Here is a 22,796-nt window from a genome sequence, read left to right on the forward strand (position 1 = left end):
ATTGTATCACAGTCTACAATCATTTTAAGATTTAAATTTGGTTCCAAATTGACAGGATTCTTTCATAAACATACAAAAGTGAAATAAAGTTTAGATATAAAAGCAACAGAAGCAACCGAAAAAGACCCAAAAATAGGCGTTAAGTGCAGTCATCCTTTACTATACATGTAACAACTATGACATAATGTATTTTGTTTAATTTTCTTCAACATCAACAATATAAACAGTATAAATAGTAAAATAATTCTACAGTGTTTCCACTGTTTTAAATATGGGTAACCAAATAACAATTGTTGCATCTTGCAACTACATGTACATTAACTTGCACAACACTTCATACATAATCATTTTGCATAAAAATAAGATGGCTAGGGCATGAATACCAAATAGCAAACGTTTTTTCTTAGATTGCACAAATGTCCCATTCCATCATGTGACCAGAAATTTATAGACCAAGTTTGGAAGCTGGCTTTCCACTAATCAATTCCTTTCTTCCTTCATCATTCTAACAAATTTTATATAAGAAATTGTAAAGCCTCCATCACATTTTGATTCCTGATTAACTGGCCATGTTCTTTGTGATAAGCTCCCATCACATTTTGAATTCTGACCTAGTCAGCCATTTCCTCATGATGAGCCCACATAAAATTGTGATTTCTGACTAAGCCCCCATCACATTGCAATTTCTGACATGGCCCACATCACACTGATTTCTTACTTGGCCCCCAACACATTGTGATTTTAGATCTGGTCTCCCTCACACTGTAATTTCGGACTTGGCCCCCATCACATTGTGATTTCGGACTTGGCCCCCATCACATTGTGATTTCAGACTTGGCCCCCATCACATTGTAATTTCAGACTTGGCCTCCACACATTTACAGCTACAACCCGTGGGACACTCTTTGTTCTCCTTGAACCAGTCTATCATATGTGTGGTATGACCACCATGTCCACACCGCAGACAGAATATAGAGTTTCCTGGAGGAAAAGAAAAGGTATATACATGTATATTAAGCTTGCTTACTATATGTCCATGAGTATAGATGATTTTTAAAGGACTTAGCCCCAAACTGAAGCCTGCAACCTGAAGACCTAAATTCAATGCTGGTAAAGGACTAACTGTTGATCAGATTATATTTAAGCTAAAAGTTTGTCTCCAGGATGTACATGTACATGTGTTTAAAAGATTTTTGAAGATTGCATGAATTTTAATGGTTGTGGTTCTGGTGAAGCTGCTAAAACTATAAAACATTTAAAAGACAGACAGAAGCCAGACATTCTGTGATAATGAAAGCTAACCCGAGCCAAATATTGTATGATATAGAAACCATCTAAATGCCATTTCTGGACTCTAGATCTCTCAAACTTATGATTTTTCTCTGCTTTCATGACCTTTTGAATTTTTCAAGTCATCTACAATAACTTCCCATCCTTCAAAAGGCATAAAGGCATGCATATTTGAGGAATACACCGTATCAATTTTACACTGCTCATAGATCCAATATTCAACATATGATTATAAAAATCCAACACTGGGGCCCTAAACCTAAACACATTTATAAGGACATAAATTTGCTATTTTAACAGACAGCTTTAACAGTTGCATATCACTTTACCTGCTAGATGTTCAGGAATAAAGATAACCCATCATTAAGATCACTGATTACCTTTGACACCAATGTGACAGATGGAGCAGTTGAATGCCAGACTCTTACACGACCCACATTTGGCTCCACGACCTTCCTGACGGCAGTGATAGCATCGAACACCAAACTCTAATCAGGGAGAGAAAAAAAAATGGACATTGAGTAGTTATACTGCAAAGTTTTAGCATTTTGCTGCACATACTGTAAAAGACTTTTAAATTGTATTTTAGATGTACCTGCCATGTTGGATACTGTAGTGCATGTATAACGTGCATACAAACCATACCTATGCCAGTATGAGGTTCTGGTAAATGTGTCAAGAATTTCAACACAAGTTTAGCGTTGTTTGTAAATCCCCAATGATACAGAATATCTGCATAAGACTTCAGGAAGACATCATACTGATTCTGTGCATTTGGATCAAGCAGCCTGAAATTGTCCAACTTCAAATTACTTTCACGTTACATATACATGTACTTCAATCTGACTATGTATCAAAAACACTTAATCTTTCGAAGAAATGGTTGTTTCAAATTGAGTCTTGGCCTTTATTTCCAGATAGAAAATTTGTATTATTTCACTTAGTGTAAAGTTCAGTGCATGTTTTAATACTGATTAATTTCTGAACATGTCCACAAATAAGTAGAAAGCAAAAAAGAATCGGATACACAACACGGGTGGTCTTCTCTGAGCGAGCACTGAATTAACTATGATGGGTAGTGGCGGGAAAACTTTTATTGTTTCTATGAATTAGTGGTCATTATCTGTGCATGTGCTGGATACTGCATATTTAGCTCTGAATGTATCATGAGGACTTGGATAATCCCAATTATCCTACAGGTAAGTACCTTACTCTTGTCTAATTGTAAAATATACTGGAGGCCTGATAGACAATTTCAATACTAGTATTTAAGAGAATAGTATTGGTCTAAAGCATGTTGAGTGATTGCTGTCCAAACAGAAAATTGAGAACTACTCACCTACAGTTGCTTTCATGGAGTTTTGCCAGTCGCTCATTTTCCTTCTCTTTGATTCCATCCTCATCCTCAATTTTGTAGTCCTCAAATGAGTCCTCGAGGCAGGACAGGCTGTTAGATCGACGGATCTTTAGAACACCTACTGCAAACATTTCTCATGTCATTGTTCAACAAGGAAATTTTACTCCCAAATTTGCAAAGCTATCAAGACGAGCAAAATGCTCTCGCATCCAAAATTGTTTTAAAAATTATAAATTTAAATTCCATTGTTTAAATACATGCATATTTAACTGTGGCTACATTTCCATGAAGATTTACTGTCAAACCAGAGGTGAAAAAGCTTTAAGTACTTTGATTTACTTATTATTAGTTTGAAAACACAGTCACCAAAGGTGAATTATTAATAAACTGAAACTACAAAACAAAAATTCCCCACAGAGAATGTGGAATTTTAAGATATACTGCTACAAAAAAAAAGTTTAGAAAAAGTGAAGACCTAAAAACACCCCTCTGCAATATAAAATCATGCAAATTCATATCTGAACTTAATCTTGCATTTTCCCTTACATGAATCCTTAAATCTACCTAAATCTGCAAATTAAATCCTATTTAAATCATCTGATGTATGTAGGCATGAAGTAATGAAAAATTAACCTGCTTAATTTAGAAATGATAGGGATGGACCTCTTAAGGATATTATACCTGTCATGGCAACTAGGTCGGGGTGTGACGACACTTCTGACAAGTGATGTTGCGAGGGTCGAGATTGAACGGTAGTGGTGGGTGGGGGTCGTGATGACTGACCTTGTAAGTGACCGGTGAGTGCTAGAAATGAGCAGCATTAGTCAGGTGATGAAAGCATGACTTCAGACAGCAAACCTCAACAACTTTATCTCAATTTCTAAGCTCTTTTTATAGGTACATTGACATTACTCTTTAAGAGATTTCATATATGTTTTTTTAATTATTTTGAATTTCAAATCAAAACATCCAATACTGCAAGCCACAAATTATGATCTGCTCTCAAATCTTAAAACTTCACAGCTGCAGGAATGGATCAAAAGTTGTGGCTTGAAACAATGTAAAAATCATTTAAAATAAAAATGTATGTTAAACTATTCTTCAATATCTTTTTTTTAAAAAAAGGTTTTATTTCAATAATTTTATTCTGAATATTCTAATGATTTTCTAACATTTTTTTATGCTGGTTTATGTTTTTCAAATTAAAAATGAATGCAAATTTCCGAATACATAAAATACACTAAAGTTATTGAGATTTGTCTGATTAAATAAAAAAATTTGAGAAACAAACAAAGTGATGATTAATACAAAATATAATGGTTGTACAGCTTTATGAACAATATTTACTTTACAAGAAAAGCACTGCATTATACAGTATATAATATTTTCTTGAATAAGTTGTGTACATATATAGATTTGTATATACAAGAAGAATAAAATGACTGGCATCACATATATGGCCTCAATTCATGCCATGCTGCACTTGACATAAATCTTTTTTATTTAAGATTAGCATAGTGTTGAATGCAACAAACATTATAATGAACTTGAAAGCTACATGAATTAGAATGATAAAAAAATAAACAATGTGAATATACAGTAATATGCTTGTATGACCAGAGAATTGTGAATTTTTCTTCATTTCATGAAGATGATACACTCTCTGCTCTACTAAATTATTTCAGAATACATTTCTGCCATTAAAAAAAACCCTCATCATCAAGAGTTATCAACATCTTTATTTTTAGTTCAAGAATTTCTTTTGGGGTCAAATTTAAATTCAAAAGGTCTCTAAATTAAAGGGCAACTACATGTATTTCAAAGTAGCGCTGACAAGTATTTAATGCTCATGAAATTTTTTAGAATCATTCTGTAAAAAGACTTCCTTAATTACGTCTCATGCAACAGATTCTTACTGATGCACGAATTTTTCAATCCTTTGCGAAATCATTTCATTTACATTTAAACAATCCCACATAAACATATATACATGTATTCAAGGAATTAATTTAAGACCATAATAGAAGAAAATTAGTTAATTGCAATAGAAAAAAAGCAAAACAACCGAAATGTCAAACAAAGGAAAAATTGCATTTCAACACACCCACACATAGCTAGTCCAAAATGCCTCTACGTGGAATGTAAATAAGAATCCATATAAGAAAAAGGAGAGAACTTTATTCATGGTGTTGTCACAAAAATGAAAGCAGCAGAGCATGACCAGGTGGTAGTTAATTAATCACTCTAATTAATCTGTTAAAGATAGACATTGAAGACATCATTTGATCAATCTGACTCTCTGCTACCTAACCCCACCCCCACCCCCTCCCCCAAAGACCAAAGTTTTTTTTAAATCTGTTAATTTTGACCTTTCTAAATGCTTTAACATTAAAGTTGTAACAAATGTCAACAAGCATAAAAGTCAAAACGGTACTTTAAAATTATAGTTTTATCAAATTTCCACAAATACAAAGTAACTGAACATGCACTTTTCTCTTTAAAAGATAATGAATTTATAATACATGTACTTGCCATTAATGCATGGTTTATGTAAGCACATTAGCATTTTAAGTTAAAATTTGGCTCCCTTAAAGCAGATATGGCATTAGAAGCAGAATTGTTTTATTTTGCATGATGAGAGAGTCAGATGCATCTAATGTTCAGACAACACACTTTCCTGACTTACTCTTGAAGCTCTTCAATAGATTAGACCCGGAGGTTACCGTATGATACGGACTATACTGTCGATAAAAATAAACCAAATATTTGATCAAAAATTTTCATGCTAAAATTTTTTTTCCCCATTTCTTTTTAATGTTTCAATCTCCATGTGTCCACTCTTGTAGGTTTCTGCTAAAATGATCTAAAAGACAAAAATATTAATATTTGCAAAATTCCTGATTCCTGGGTTTATCATCAATCAAAATTAATTGTTTTTTCCCCCGATTCTACACCTGTAAAATAAAAAAATATCTATTGCAAGCAATGAGGCTAGAGGAAATGCAGATGTAATGAAGTGAGTTGGTTTGAAAAAAAGCTATTTTCTATGTGCTGTTTCTTATTAAATATTCTATATAAATCTTCATCACACAATGCTGTGGTTAAAACAAGAAATTTTTTTTTTTGATTTGTGTGAGAGTAAGGTCACAGGAAATAGAAGAAAGCCAGTACTAAGTCAGAAAACATTTTGTATTAGGAAGTCAGTAACATATATTTCACACTCAAAATATCCAGTAGTCACTTCTAAAAAGTGATCATGCCATATCACTGCTTTTAAAAATCTAAACAGTTTTCTGTATTTAATAAAGGAAGAAAATTGTTTTTGGAAAATAAACTACGATTTAAAAATATAAGCACTTGAAAAAAAAATTAACGATTCCTATTTTTAACTGAGTTTCATTTCAGCTAATCTACTGATATTCTGTTATATTTCATAACAGCTCTTAATTTAATCTAAATTCATTTATCTTGATCTATTGTTACTTCTTAGTTTTGTTACTGACTGTCTCTAAAGAAATATATCGGGTTGATCAATCTCATAGATGGCGAGGTCTAAATAATAATATTCTACTACATCTAACAAAATGTGCAAAAATGGTCAGTGGCGAGGTACAGGAGCTATCAATCAAAGAGCCAAGACAGGTATCAGAAAACTTCACATGGTGTACATGGCACAGTGGACAAGACAGTGATTATCAGTATCACCCCAGTATCTCTCTCCATTACAATTCAGTCATCAAGGATGAAGAGTTAATGGACAGAGATCAGTCATGATACAAGACAATGGACAGAGACGTACTAATGACACAGACTGAAAATGGAAAAGGTACTATTAGTAATCTACCTCTACATTAGACCTTCTTCCAATACTACTCTAGTGTTTTTTTATTAGTTTTTTTTTACCCCAGCTATTTGGTTTGTGCAGTTAAACATATCATAATTTTAGTTAGTTTGTGGTATTACTTATATTTTTTTTGCAGATGTTGTTAAAAAGAAAGCAAACCACAAAGAATACGAAGATATTAGTAGAGAACTTTGTAAATTGTGTTAGATAATTAACTCTTTCCATGTGGCAAGTAAATAATTGTGAAAATGTAACACTTCTGTACAAGTACATGTATCTTAATAATGACAAAAAAAAAATCTTCACATTTAAACGACTTTTACAAAATTCAACAGCATCTAATACAACAGGTTTATATACTAAAATCCAACCATTACAATTGTTTTCCACCCTCTTTGACAGAACACATGGCATTCCAGGAACTACAAGTTACATGTCATTAAATACACCGTCAACAGCTGAAACAAACAATGTCAGGTGAAATGATTTTCTGAGACAAACTTCAAAATGAAGGCCCAAATGCAGTTTTGTTTTTCCTGGAAACCCATCATTTTGGATCATTTTCCTAAAATCACTTCCCAGTTAAGAGAAAACTTTGTTTTCAATCAAGTTTCTCTTCAACTGTGTTTTAATGTTTAAGAGAAAACTTTGTTTTCAATCAAGTTTCTCTTCAACTTGTGTTTTAATGTTTAAGAGAAAACTTTGTTTTCAATCAAGTTTCTCTTCAACTGTGTTTTAACGTTTTCACCTGACATAAGGAAGATTATAGGAGACACTTACGCCAACCACTATCTGTAGAACTGCTTAAGAAATCAGGGTTGTCCATCTAAGACAAGAAATGAATAATAATCACACATCCCAGTCATGATGGGGACCTACTCTCAAATAAGGACTCTACATTACTGGTATTTTGTGAAATGTGAAACATACATGTACAATGCTTGTGTTACAATAAAGTATTACAGATTTATAAAGTGAAAATGCAGCTGCAATGTAAAAGTCAATATTTATAAGAATCTCATGTACAATTAAGAATTTCATAAAATGCACTTTCAAGAAATCCATTAAAAACAAATATATATCATACAATTGCATACTAGTATATCCTATTATAATTCCATACTGAAATCATTTAAGGTACCCGACCCATAACAGCCTCAGATTCAGTGAATCTGAATGTATAACAGGTATATATTGGCTGAATACTCAGTATATGCAGACATAATCTTTCCACCACAGCATTTTTTTATATTCTTAGTATTTAAATTTTTATTTTCAAAAATTTGCTTGTCCCCATAGACATCAATGCATATCTTCATTAATTAATTACTGCTTAGGTAATTTTAATTTTTGAAAATTTCTCTTGGTAAATCCATTACTACTCTAAAATGCTTTGAATTAATATCAGAGTATTTAATACAGGATGGATATTTAAGGTTAGAAAATTAAGCCCTAATATGGGTCGGATACCTTAAATCAACAACAATCAGAAAATGTCCCCATTTTAAGAATTTGATAAATTTTAAACCTTTAATAAAACAAGATTAAAATCTTGCCTGCTCATTTGTTTAGAGGTTTTAACTTACATTATGTGGAACATAATCCATTGATGTGGACTGGGGTAGGGCTTTCTCCTTCTTGGGGGGTTGCACAATGGCATCTTCTCTGTTCCAAAAAACACACACCAGCATGGCTAGTGTTTGTACATCATGGATTTTCATGTAGTAGTCAAATCTGTAACATTGGTATCCTGTGACATTTTTTTTAACACATTACAGTTTAAAATGACATCTGCTGTATTACTTCTGTAAAATAGCAGTGACAAAGACAAAATCCTCTCTTCTCCTACTACCAGCAGAAATGATAAATTAGCCGAGAAAAAAAACAATGAAGAATGCATTAGCCATTTGATCTGATTCTGGAGAGTATTTTCTCATAGTTTAAGAGATTTTTGTCCACATACAGATATTTGATCATCTCTTTCCCAAATGGATGTTGTGCCCATGGAGGTCCATCATCTGGATCATCACTAGGTTTGAGTTTTTGGCTCGCTGATATTCCAACCATTGACCATAACTATCAATACAGACACATATTTCAGAACATTTCAAAACTGCTTTAATACAAATCATCCTCATTGCTAAATCAACAAGCATTCTGAGAGTATTGCATTAGCAATACTAGTCCCCTACCGGCAAGTGTAATCTGGTTCCCGTTAAGAATTGAAAATGCCACAACTCAGTCAAAAATCAATGACGCGGGACGAAATGTGAACTTGATCTATAACTAATCAAGGTAAAGTCACATACCAAAAATCAGCTCAATATCTGAAAGCGTTTAGAAGAAAATTGTGGAAAACTCCTAAAAAAAATTGAAAAGGCCGTAATTCCGTCAAAAATCAATGAAGCGGAACGAAATGCAAACTTGATCTGTAACTCATCAAGATACACTCACATACCAAAAATTAGCTCAATATCTGCAAGCGTTTAGGAAAAAAGTGTGGAAAACCAAGTGGGACAGACTGACAGACAGACAGACAGATGGACAGACAGACTCAGAGGAAACCTATAGTCCCCTTCGGTTTCACCGGTAGGGGACTAATAAAGTGAGTGCTTTAAAAAAATCAAAGACTTTGAGAAATGATGGTTTCAGTCATATAAATTTTGTTTTCAACTGACTTAAAATCTGAAACTACTCAAAATTTTGAAAAGTGAATCAGGAGAATTAACTTGAAACTACATCCAATTTAAACAATGTCATTTCTCTTCTGCTTTTTACGATACAAAATTCAAACCCATCTGACCTGAACCAAATCCTTGCGACCAACAGCACCAGCAGCAGAGGCATTGTGACTACACATGGCTTGGATGTTAGATCTGTCAATTCTACAAGGAAAAATGTTTGTATAAGTGGAAATTGCAGGGTTTTCACTTGCAACAGAAACTCACAATACCTCTAGTTTTTGTGAATCTAATATTACTAGAAATATGGCCATAGGATATGAATGCCCTGCCCAAGGTACATTTGTATTGCAACATGAAAGCACACTTGAATGTTTCACAAATTTTAATCATTATTTAAAATTTGATGAAAATATCTTGAAGCCTTTTTAAAAACTAATGTTACTGCAACATGAAGGAATAGAGAGGTCAAGGACATAGATATACTCAAGGTAAGAAAATGACACAGTTGATTACTCACACCAATTTGCAGGGACTGACAAATAGATTTTTTAGGCACTTGTCCAAGGACAGGTGTATGGTGAAAATTCACTTGCCCTACCTGAATTTTTGCTTGCCCAACCATAAACAAATATTTTTTTTTATATACTGTATACTTGTATTTAAAAAAAATAGGAAGAAAAAAACTGAGTAGAACATGCAATCCTCTGTGCCCAAGATTAAATCTACGACTTAAATATTTATCTTATTTTTTTTTTTAAGTCACTTGCCCATGGGCAAGTGGTCGTGGTATCAAAATATTATGCTACACCGGGCGTCGGGCAATGAGATTTGTCAGCCCCTGATTTGTATCTTAGCGTATGAAGTTTTGATTAAAAAATCTTCTAAGGTGACTTTCAAGGTCATGTAAAGGTCAAAGCCATAAGAATTTAGGAAGGTCAAGGTCAGAAAATTATGACAGATTTTTATTGCTCTAATCAAAGTGCAACTTTGTATAAAGTTTAATTAAATATCTAGAAAATAAAGGTCATAGGGAAGGTCAAGATCAGGAAATTATGATCCAGTTCAGGGATTTATCAGCCTGTTTTGGGAAACGCCATTTTTGGGGAATTGGGAAAAATTATCGGCTATTTGATGAAATTGGGAAAAATAAAAAATCTAGCTTACATCATGTATTCAGGTGTAATTCATTTAACATTTCAGCATGAACTCTAATTTGGGCAACCAAACAGACAATTAAATGTTATGATCCAACTTCATCATACAAGTTCATTTATGAATAATAGACTAATAAAACTAAATATGATTTCAATGAGTATAAAGCATATACAACTTAGGGTAGTACATGTGTGTAAGAGATTCCAATTTAGGTCATTAGAATCTGTTTCTGGAGATTATATATATATAAATCTTCGGGGGGGGGGGGGGGGGGGGGGACAACTAAGTTCCATTTTAATATGTAAAAATGCATTGAAAATATATTTTCCTATATCTGAAATAATGCCTACAGTTCTTACCATTGACTCATAGATCAATGGAGTAGGTGGAAATAACTTAATAAATCCCTATTATCACACAATATCACCATTTTCAGAAAAACAGAGGAAATTCGGATTAAAAGTTGGCGATGTTTTACAGTGTTTTTAAAATGTGTTATGACTGTAACTTTGCTAATTGAGTTAAACAGAGGAAAATTACAGACAATCTGACAATTTTACTTAGTGTTTTTCCAAGTTAATTAAATATAAAAGCCTTGTTCACCAATTGGGAAAAAATATTGCCAAATTGGGAAAAATTGAACTTATTTTCAATTGGGAATGGGGCCGAATTTCGGCCCCTGAGAAGGTACTGATAAATCCCTGCAGTTGAATAGTTCCATCAATATGAATCATTGTGTAAATTTTGATGAAAATATAATGAACAATTTCTTCTGAACTGTTCTAAATTCAAAATAATTAATAGTCAAGTCAAGGTCATATGGAAGGTCAAAGAACAGACAATTTTGACAGAGTTGGATAGCTCCCACCAATATGTATCAGTGTATGAGTTTTGATTAAAATACATGTATCTTGAAAAGTTACTTTGAGCTAAACATTAAATATAGAATAGTAAGATAATAGGTCATAGGGAAAGTCAAGGCCAAAAACATAATGGCATGATTTAAAAGCTCTTACTAATATGTATCAGAGTATGAATTTTGGTTAAAATAGCTTGAACAGTTTCTTTAAAACTAAGCTAAATGCAAAGTGTGACAGATGGACGTAAGGACAGAAGGTTGGAAGGACAGAAGACGGACAGGACAAACACTACATGCCTTGGCCACATTCGCGGGGCATAAAAATAGTCAAAAAGTGGCTATGCAACACTTACTATATGACGATTAATGTGCAAAAGTTACTTACATATATTTTTTCCCCAAATCTTTGTGAATTGGTAGCAAACAAGCACTATCAAAAATTTTGACTGGTGCCAGCACAGGTTTTATTTCTGGGACCTCCGCAGGCCGGGATTTCCTTTTTCCCTTTGGTTGATTTGACACCTTTAATATACAATAATAAAATCATGTAATGGAAAGTATGCAATAAGTATGCCTCGTATGCAATTTATTATCCAAAGAATGCATAAAAAATCCATCTCATTAATGAGTATTTTTTTTTTTGTTATCAATGCAAAAAAAAGAGTCAAGTTTGGTTGGCATACCCTAAAATGACAGGAAGCATGTTACTCCTGTCTTTCAAAAGAATTGAATCTCATGAAGGAAAGTTGGTGCATGTATATAGTTTATGTACATACAATTTTCTTTTCAATTCAACTATTGTTTTCTACCCTTTGGTTTGAATCCCTATGTTTTAGAAAACTTGATTTCTTAAATACATGTAAGTTTACTATAATAAATCTTACTGTTGTTCTCAGGTACCATGAAGAGACAGATACATTTTCTGGTGCAGGTGTAGGAGGACTAATAGAAAAGTTGTTAAAGAATTTTTGTGGATTGCGAAACCGACTTTTGGAGGCAAAATCTGTCAAATCACACAGAGACCTACAAGTAACACAAAGACAATGCATTGAAGAAACAAGTCCACATCTATTTTTACCAATCACTGCAGTGCCACATAACAAACACTGTGATTGAAATTGACAACAGGCCCATGGGCCACAGTGCTCACCTGAGTCACCTTGGTCCTGCTGTTTTTCAGAACAGTGGCTCCACCCTACTCCCAAGGGCTTTGGCTTGTACAAACTTGAATCTACACTACCTGAGGATGCTTGCATATAAATATCACTAATCATGACCATGTGTTTATTGGGATGAAGATTTTAAAAGATTTTTTCCAATATATATTCTCATATTATTTCAATCATCTACTGTGGCCCATCCTACCCCTGGTGGCCATGATTTGGAGAAACTTAGTGCTACACAACCTTAGAAAAAGGAAGCTTTTTAAAGATTTTTTTAATATATTCTCATGCAAAACTTTGACACCCTATTGTGGCCCCATCCTCCCCAGGACCATGTGAAAAACCTTGAATCCGAACTATCTGAAGATACATGCACATTTACGACTATCATATCCTATGGCCCTGCTGCTAGTGAGAAAATTTATAAAGATTTTTTCTACTTCTTCCCCTTTAAAACTTTAAATCTAGTAATGCCACTAATCATTGCCCTGCTGTTCTTGAGAAAATTTTTAAAACTTTTTTTTATAGATTCTCATGTAAAACTTTGATCCTTTATTGTTGCCCCACCCAACCCCCTGGGGCTGTGATTTGAACAAACTTGTATCTACACTATCTAAGGATGCTTGTAATAACAACACAAACCATTGCTCTGCTGTTCTTAAGAGGATTTTTAAAAAGTTTTTCCTTCATCAATCTTTTATTTTCCATTGCGCCCCCACCCTACCCCCCAGGGGCCGTGACTTGAACAAACTTGAATCCATGCTATGTCAGGAAGCTTTCACAAAAGTTACATCTTTTCTGGCCTAGTGGTTCTTGACAAGAAAATTTTTAACAATATCTTCCATATTTTTGCACTTCCTTGATTCTTTCTTTTTTCAAGAAGGTTTGGCCCTTCATTTGAAGAAACTTGAATCCCCTTCACCCAAGGATGTTTTGTGCTTTGTTTGATTGAATTTGGTCCAGTTTCTGAATATGAAAAGTTAACGGATGGATGGACAGCTAAGACAGACTGATGGACGAAAGATAAACATTGATCAGAAAAGCTAACTTGTTGCTTTAGCTCACATGAGCCAACAGAAAATGGAAACCTGAGCACAAATAGAAATGTTGTATAGATGCATAAAGTGTTTTGTACTTTTCATCGCTTCTGGTGATTAGATACTATTTACGTAATGTTTACATACTTTGGTGTTACTTCTGCCCAAGATGGTCCTTTCCTAGCTTCATGAGACCGACCAAACACGACTAAGTACCCTATGATTTTAAACAGCCATAAATAGTAGTGTTTCTATTTATTACGTCAGATTAACATAATTTTTAAACACCTTGAATTTTAAATATAGTAATATTAAAGTTGAGGTCTCAGTTATACTACGCTGTTACGTTTATTATTTTATTTATTTATTTATTTATACATAATTTTATTCACAAAAAGTGAATGGGGTTGGGCAGCAGGCAAAGCCTATTTCAGCCCTCTCCCTATCTACCTGCTGCACAGAACTTTGCTCCACTAGTTCTAGGAAATGGAATATTAATGTCCTGCAGTCCCGACGCACTGTGCCAAGATAAGTACTGTGGTTTGTTTGGGGGCCCCACAAGGGTGAAGGGACGGGCAGTCTCTGTTTCAGGAGTCCTTCGTTCCTCTGTTGGTAACTACAAAGAGGTCAAAATATGATAAATATACCTCATAAAATATTCATTCAGTACATCATACCAGCATCTTATTCTTTGCTAGAACATTGTAGGAAATCAAAAGTAACACATTTATCACCTGAAAAGACCTTATCATTATGGCACTTTTTATATAGAGTCTCCCATGGTTTATCATTGGATACATTTTTTTTTTGAACGAGTATACTTACAAACAATTTAAATTCTGTGGCCTCAAATGGTTTTAATATACTATGACCCTATTTTACCTGAATAACTGAGTTAGAATGTGCTTATGCTTCACAGAAAACAAAAATCTAGCACGAATCAAATTAGAAAATCTGTGCCAAATTTATTTTGAAACAAGTTGCTGGTGCCCTATAATTCATTTGTGCCAATACTGTTGTACATGTACTTGCCTTTGCACAAAAATATGTAAAATTTTCATGTTTTACAGTATTTCTTTACATGATATCAAAGTCGCTAATATGCAAAATATATACAGTTGAGTGATATCCTCTGTATAAATAGGAAAGTAATGTGATAAAAATAAATATTTGATCATTTATTGAGTACTAGTTATTCTAAAATGACCTACATTCCAGGGTTGATTAAGAGCTTGAGATAACTGCCTTAAACATGGCTCCAGACAGCTTGTGTTCCTTCTGACATGCATTGATGCTGTATCCAGCAGCACCTATAGTTAAAGAGTGAAAGATTGCTGAAGACAAAGGCCTATCCATTCATCATTTTAAACAAACCGTAAATCCTTAATGTACCTACATGTATTTGTAAAGAAAAAACAAACATAAAAAGATAATGTTTAACATATGCCACTTCTGGTTTCAATATTTTATATCCTGCATAAAATATACCACTCTCTGATTTATTTAATATCCTGCATAAGTCATGATAATAATTTATCAAATCAAACAAATAAATGTCCACCTTGTGTAACTTATGTTTTATGCTTGAGTTCAAGTTGGGATCTAGGAATTCAAACGTAGGTGGCTCAGTGTAGGGGTAGTTTTCAGGGAACAACATCCTAAGACCAACACTGAAGTTCCCAGAAACAGCCAACACACGGCAGCTTCTAGAGGCAGCGTCCATCTGTAAAATACAAAAGCCTGTATTCTATATATGGTTCTACAAATACATGTCTTTTATATGTACTTTTAAGACTTTCCACTTGAAATTACAGTAAGAATGATTCTGACACTATCTATTACAGGTAAACCAGTCACTACTCTTTTCAAAATTTTAAAACAATACCGACGTCATGTATATTGTCAGCATAGTTGCCAACTCACCCGATTTCGTTGGGTTACACCCGATTTTTCTACCCTTAACCCGATTATTTTTTATGACCCAGCGGGTCATGCTTTTCACCCGATTTTCACCAAACAACCCGAAAATCTCCTGATTTCCGGATTTGGTTCGTAAATTAGGTTGCACTTTTAACTTCCAGTTACAACCCAAGCTGGATATATGTAAACAATGCCAATGGCTATGTTCAGTAGGTCGTGTACCAGTTAATTATCAGTGCAGGCGTAAATAATTACCTGAGAGTTGTTTTGACAAATCAAAGTTTGAAGTCAATTTAAAATGGCTTCTGATAGAAAGAGATCGTTATCAGGGCCAGCAGGAACAAATTGAACCAAGAAAATGAGAAACGATATTTATGTACATATCAAGGAATCTTGGAAAAAAAACTTTCATGAGATGAAATAAAGTGTTCTAAGATAGTGTAGGCATAACTGTACATTTAATAGCACTTGTTAATTAAATTAATTCGGGAGAGGAAAAATAACTTCAAAACCCAAAATGAGAATACTTTCAAATTTAGCACAAACTTTCCATGTACTTCAAATCAGCAATGCAGATTCTGAAAAGACTTTCCTTTAAAAAAAAAATTGCACACTTAATTAAGGTCAATACTGAATAATGAAACCTTCAATGCTCTTTTAACATGTAAATTTAATCAATATATTATTAAATATTTTATCACTGTAATTAAAGCCTATTTTTAATAAAATAATTTCAATACACAAATACTTATATATACATATATATTAATTTAATCATGGTACAAAATGTGCCGTGAATGTCGTTACGCACTATGACCAGATTTTTTACTTTCCAAATTTGGTCATGACCAGATTTTTACATGTTGGAGGTTGGCAAGTATGATTGTCAGATCATAGTCTGTACTACAGGTACTTTCATCAATGTACATGTACTGTTTTTACTTGCACACAAATGTATCAGTGTTCATTGGTTAACTTTATAGGTACCTCTTCTACTTGAACATTAGAAATGTTTGTGTTCATCAAATCAAACTCCTGTTGGAGTGTCTGGGGCTGTTGGAATAATACCCCCTCTGGACTCATGGACATTTGTCTCTGTAGGTCCCCATTCCCAAGATCATTTTCTTTAAAGGATTTGTCTTGGACCGAGTCCTGGGATATGCTATCTCTCCCGGTCTGTCCAGACTCATTCTCCGAGGAGTCGTTAATATCTCCCAAGTCATGACCACATCGCTTAAAGAAAAGATTCAGTTTTTATTTAATTCTGTTTTCAACTCAACACCAAAGTTCTGAAATTCTGAAATACAGTTAACAAAATATTTGAAATATCACCTCAATCAAAGAAAAATTTTATTTGTACACACAACGATCGTACCTTCTGAAGATGTGGATCAATGTTCCATATCCGTAAACTCTGATCCTTTGACCACGTCACAAGCTGATGATCCCTCGACCCTTTTATCAAAATTTTAAAATTTGAATATAAAAGCACAAATTATAAAATTGTACACACTTTTATATAACACCTAGTTATTTCTGCAATGCTAAAATAAGTTCTTTTCTTTTTAAATGCTTTGGCTTTTAAATCTACATGTAGACATAGGATTCCATTTATTCTTGAGTTTATTTCATTTCTAGATCACTATATTATGTTGCTCAACAAGCACATACCATTCAAACTTAACTTTTTCTGTCCACAACTTGTTTTGCTATCAACAAACCACCCCTGATGCATTATGATCAATAAATAAAGAATATTTCTACATCATACCTGAAACCGATTCATCTCAAAACCTGAAGAATTTTTATACTTCTTCCATGTACAGTTTCATTGAAATCCAAATTTAAAAAAAAACAGCTTTTCTTACACAATTATCAATCCTAAGTGTTACCTTCCTGTTGCTTCCTCCACTGGAACTCCAGAATAACATCCTGGTGTCCAACAAACTGATAAATTGGATTGTTCCTGGAGGTACTCCATAAGTGTAGAGAGTTATCCCCCCTACGTAATTGCTGTGGCACCACTACCGTCACAATATTTTGCCCAAATGGCTGTTGATAGGTAAAAACAAGAGTTTAATTGAAAATTACAGGTAAGCAAAAGCCAAACGAAAATGTTTATTAGCATTGGCTTTAAAAATCTTGTCAACATACTAGGTGATTCCCCAAAACAAGCAATACTTACATGTATCTCAATTTTACATCACAATGAAATACAAGTATACTCACTGAATGTGATTAAAACTAAGAACATTTATAAGTTGTACGAAATCACTTGTACATAGTTGTAAAGAGACAACATAAATTCTATTAACGGATTTTGAAAGTTAGTACAAAACTTACAGTGTATCGGGCTCGCCACACAGGAGACCCAGGACTTAATGATCCCTTGCATTGCCTTGTGTTTTTAATGTCCCAAAACTGTTGTGAAAAAAATATCAATAAACTGTCTCATAAGAAATGTTTGTAACTGAAAAAGATTATTCACACATATTTAATGTCACTAGAAATCTGTTCAGTACAATTTAGCTTATTATGTGTTTCTCTTTAAAACTATCTAAGGAGTGTAAAAGTTTTTAAAAGTCTTCGAGCCCAGATACATTGTACTTTGATCAGAAATTGCAGTAAAAATATTGAACATGTAGTACATAAAATATCCTCTTATGATATACATCAACATACCAAAATATTATGACCTTAGCTCAAAAATTAAATGAAAACCAGGTATCAAAGTCTCTCTTGTCATAAAAAACTGTCTAATTACTTAATTTACATGTCTCATGTGGCTCAAAGTTTTATAAAAAAATATTTTCTTGTGATGATAAACTCACATGCTAAAATCATTAACTTAGTTTAGAATAAAGTTCTGGTCCAGACAGGGTTGTACTAAGATGAACAAGAATCTGGGTAAAGCAGTACATGAACATCTCCTTTTGAAGTGGAGACATAATACATGTTATTACCTTTACAGTACAATCCTGACTGCATGTGGCTAACTCTGAGTCAGAATTAGGACTCCAATCCAGGCCATGGATTTTAGATAAGTGGGCGGCAATATAGTGTGAGGGCATTGTTTTCCCTTTCTGCTCAAAAATGAAAAAAAAGTCCATTGCATAGATGGTCTCATATGGGTTATCAATAAATGACATAGTTTATAATTTTTTTTTATATAGAAACCAAATGTACCAGTTGATTGATTTAATTCTTGTCCTTGCTAGTAATGATGTATTAAACATGTGCAAACTAAAATACATTAAACAAGATATGCTGGAGAAATGTCTGTATATTAAATTGATACTGTGCAGGCTAGTCCTACCCTAATGTCCCAGATCCGAAGTTCTCCCTCGTGAGTTGTCGCAAACATATTGCTCGTCACTTTATTCCATTTTACCTGATAAGCTCCGGCTAAAATATTCATATTCTATTGTTAAAATTATCTAACATTGATTCACAACAAATGAAGCAAGTTCAGAGGTCACAGTCCCCTTACACTATTTTTAAAATTCTTTTTTAATTGTAAAATATGTCTCAATGACATCCCTGCTGCAGAACATACTTACAGACTGTCTGGAAGGACTGTGAGGGCTTCTTTGGATCCCTAGAAATACAATAATATCAGTATTATACATGTAGTGTTTAATATATCAGGTCTGTTGAACGTCTCTCAGACATTATCAATGATATCCCACCATACATCTGATACCACACAACAAGCAGGCCCCTGGTATCACATACAGATTTTATACCATACAACACACCTGATAGAACAGACATGACAATACACTATTAACCTGATGTAATCACACTTACATAGATTTGATATCACACTACTGACCTGATAATATCACATCTACTAACCTGATATTTATATAGAATTGATATCACACTACTGACCTGATAATATCACAACTACTGACCTGATATCCCACAGATTAATGAATGAGTCAACAGAGCAGGAAGCTACTACATTCACATCAAATGGATTCCAACCCACATCACTACAAAATTGAAAAAAAATCTGAATGCCAAAAAATCTACATTTATTAATATATACTATGTGTGTGGATAATTTTACCACATTGCCAAAAAAAAAAAATTCCTTTCCATTAATGTTATAAGTTCATAAATATTGTGTATCATGTAGTGAAGAAAAATATTTGGAATACAAATGCATAATAAATTTTTAGCAATTTTTGGAATAACTTTATTCATTTAAATGAAAATATTTCTGATTTAATTATAAGCAACATTTATTATTAGCCTCGCCAAGACCATTGATAATTCTGTAGATCACCAAATTTTTGCGAGACCCTATTTTCCCTAGGTAGGCATTTGATACTTGGGACAAAATTTTCAAATATTCTGGTTGCTGCTATATGTAATATATACTGTACTAATAAAAATATACATGAGAACGAAATTTTCATGATCAGATGGTCTAACGTAATTACACAAATATAAAGTTCTCGTGAAAAAAGTGATTTACAGTAATGCCAAAATTAGATGGTCGCTAAAAATTCCCGTTATACTGTATCATATTCATTCTCTGCAAATTTAATATGATTTTGAATTGCAAAATGAAACTTGCAAACCTAAGGGTATGTGGGATTAAAAGGAAATCAATTTACATAAAATGTTGTTTTGTGACTTCAAAATCTCTAGAAACAAAACAATGCATGGATTTTATTACTTGAAAGCAGAATTCAGTTATCATACTTAAATACACCCAAACCTTGCTTTATTGGCACTTTTTTGTGATTTTGCCAGGATGGCTATGACTAATCAAAGCATCTCTTTATAAATGTATGTAATAAATATGTGTTGTGTTGGGATGATCCGCTCCACTCCTCTTTTCAAGAGAAAGGAGGAGTGGATTATCACCCTTTTTTGCTGCTTTTTCCATTTATATAAACCCAATGAGAATATATAGCAAGGAACAAACATATAATTTTTAGATGTCAATGATTTAATATGTTGCCTGATTGGTAACTTCATTGGTTGTCTAGCTTTTGTGGCTTTTGTGGTAAAATCATGAAAAACAATAGCCAACTGATAAAAACTGCCAATAAAAAAAGCGTAAGCATTTGAATGCTTAGATGCAAAAAAAAAAATATTAAGAGTAAGCTTACCTGACAGTTCTGGAATGTCCTTTCATTGAACAAATGTGAGAAATGTTGGAATCTTTCCATGAACACAGATCTAATCTTTGGTTGTACTGTAAGACATCATCAAATCAAGAATTGTGTACCTGATATTGCATATATGTATTGCTATGAATTCAAACTGAGATGGGGAGAGTTCGAGCTCTCATTTATTCATTATGAAGCAAGAAGTATAATCAGAAATCTTAACATGAGAACAGGACATTACAAAAAACAAACATCATTATACTACAAAAAAAACATGATTAGTCAGGGGTTGAAATTTTCCTGGAAAACCCACTAGCCCAGGGGCTACTGATCAGTAAAAAATTACTTGCCCAAACATCAAACTAACTAGCCGACAAATTTTTTAAGCAAAATGAAAGCACAAGTTAAAGTTTCAAATGCTTTGGCGACAGAAACAAATTAAACTAGTTCTCAATCAAAAGCAGTCCTTACCAAAACTATTTTGTGTCATGGGCCTGTAGGACCTGTCAGTCAATGAAAAATACAGGCCCCCGGAGAAATAAGAAGGCCCACCTCAAGTACATGTAATTCAATCATTATCTTCAATTTAAAGTGCTGTTTTATGAAAAGAAATCTGCAGGAGTCTAGCTCCTCTGACTGAGTCCGAAGTCGAGTGACACACTTAATCAGTTGTTGTTTTTTTTTTTTCATTTTTCTTTTTGTATTAAATATTTTAAATGTAAGTGTACATATATTTTTGTATCTGAAATAACTCATATAACACTTCCTCTTTAGTTGATTGAGTAAATGAAAATAATATAATGGCATATCTTCATGTATTTCGTATGAACAGAGGTATGGAGGAAATTCGGATTAAGAAAAAAGACGATCATTTTTAGGAATAAATAAGTCATATAGCACTGCTAATTGCATTAGCTGAAGGAGATTACCAACCAATGAAATCATACAGTTTTGGTTTTTTTTTAATTGGTTGGAAATTTTATATCAAAAATATGGGGGTAAACATGCTTTTTAGCTTTAAAATTTGGGCCTTAAAAAATCCTGCAGGACATACTTGATTTTCAACTTTACTGGCCCCTAGCCAATTTTACTGGCCTCAGACCTGTGAATTTTGGTAATGACTGCAAAAGAAAATAGTCTACGTAGAAAAGCAAAAGTAAATCATATAACAAGATTTTTTTCCATTCTGCTAGTCCAACGGACTATCATTACATTCAAATTACCTAGCCCGAGTCTTAAAAAGACTAGCCCCAGGCGTCTGGCTACCGTATATTTCAACCCCAGATTAGTAAACCCTCCCTCATCACTGATTTTGACCATTAGCCCATGTTTTGGTCTTAGACCAAATACATATCTTCACACACACGCACACACACACACACAAAAATAAATTAAAAAAATAAGAACCCTTGAGTTACTAACATGGACACATAATCTAAAATTGATAAAAATTGTGGAGAAACATTGGAAATGGTTAAAAAAAAAATAAATCAAACTTACTGCAGTGACAAATAGATGAGCATGTGAAGATATGGGATTCCACTGCACACAGCTGACATCCCATTTACTCTGTCTAGGACTTTTTATAGGCTTCTCCTTAGGTTTCTTCAAGTTCACCATGGTAATGGCCCTCCTCCTGTTATTATAAAGATGATTAGAAATTATTACAGTATGGCATCTATCATTCTTGTCGTAGACTGAAGTTGCGTTACACTGTCTATAACTTCATTACTGTATGTAGACTTGGAGGATGTTTTTGTTAACAATATAGATATGCAAGCTGCCTCAAATTTATTTTTTGTTGGTAGTGAAAAGTAAAATAAAATAACCTTTGCATTTATAAAACAAATAAATGTTACATACCCTGCCAAGGCCGCCCACTCTCCTAGGCAGTCTAACGCCATAGCACTGGCCTGAAGAAAAAAAATATTTTGTAAAGTCAGGGACCTATTTTTAGATATACGTTAGGTTCCCTGATCTAGTTGAGAAAGACACACAGTTTATGTCTAATTTGCTTCTTACCTGCACATCCTGTAATTTCGCTACCACTTGTTCTCCGCTCCATTGCAGTGTCATTGTCTAATAATCAAAGGAATACATAAATATTATGTGGTTTTCTACTACCACTGGCTGACTGACTAGGGCAGTGCCACCATAACTGTTGTGCATTTCGAACCCGAACTAATTTAGCGTCACAAAAAAGGGGGGGGGGCAAAAAAAAAACAAAAAAATACTGACCGAAAAAAGGCCTAAAAATTAAGAAAATAAAAAGAAGAAAATAGGCTCTTTCATAAAACTCAAATTCTTGACAAAAAAAAAAGGGGGGGGGGGGGGGGAGGTGGTCCTACGTGAGAAAGA

At 33.5% G+C, this 22,796-nt stretch overlaps 1 protein-coding gene across 8 annotated transcripts; it reads right to left on the reverse strand.

Annotated features, from left to right (window-relative positions):
* Positions 1-177: 177 nt before the first annotated feature.
* Positions 178-22,568, reverse strand: LOC133205697 (GATOR2 complex protein WDR59-like). Of its 8 annotated transcripts, none has more exons than XM_061341551.1 (27): positions 22,461-22,568; positions 22,302-22,351; positions 21,939-22,074; positions 20,439-20,524; positions 19,227-19,307; positions 18,870-18,907; positions 18,626-18,714; positions 18,273-18,392; positions 17,653-17,730; positions 17,202-17,361; positions 16,685-16,764; positions 16,297-16,542; positions 14,951-15,112; positions 14,601-14,699; positions 13,840-14,005; positions 13,537-13,606; positions 12,074-12,212; positions 11,575-11,711; positions 9,295-9,376; positions 8,455-8,567; positions 8,078-8,225; positions 5,334-5,388; positions 3,329-3,451; positions 2,630-2,765; positions 1,936-2,078; positions 1,671-1,778; positions 178-981 (listed from the first exon to the last, which is right to left on the reverse strand). In XM_061341551.1, the coding sequence occupies exons 1-27, from the start codon at positions 22,512-22,514 to the stop codon at positions 845-847; spliced, it is 3,036 nt and encodes a 1,011-aa protein (XP_061197535.1). In that variant the 5' UTR covers positions 22,515-22,568; the 3' UTR covers positions 178-844. The 8 variants fall into 8 exon arrangements, with proteins under 8 accessions (XP_061197535.1, XP_061197534.1, XP_061197536.1 ...); XM_061341550.1 differs by having other exon boundaries at positions 2,630-2,768; XM_061341552.1 differs by lacking the exon at positions 5,334-5,388 and adding an exon at positions 7,272-7,317 and having other exon boundaries at positions 2,630-2,768.
* Positions 22,569-22,796: the final 228 nt, after the last annotated feature.

The sequence above is a fragment of the Saccostrea echinata genome, unplaced genomic scaffold (assembly GCF_033153115.1).
Source record: "Saccostrea echinata isolate AGI-Se365-2 ecotype Australia unplaced genomic scaffold, CSIRO_AGI_Sech_v1 ptg000054l, whole genome shotgun sequence".
Lineage (NCBI taxonomy): Eukaryota > Metazoa > Mollusca > Bivalvia > Ostreida > Ostreidae > Saccostrea > Saccostrea echinata.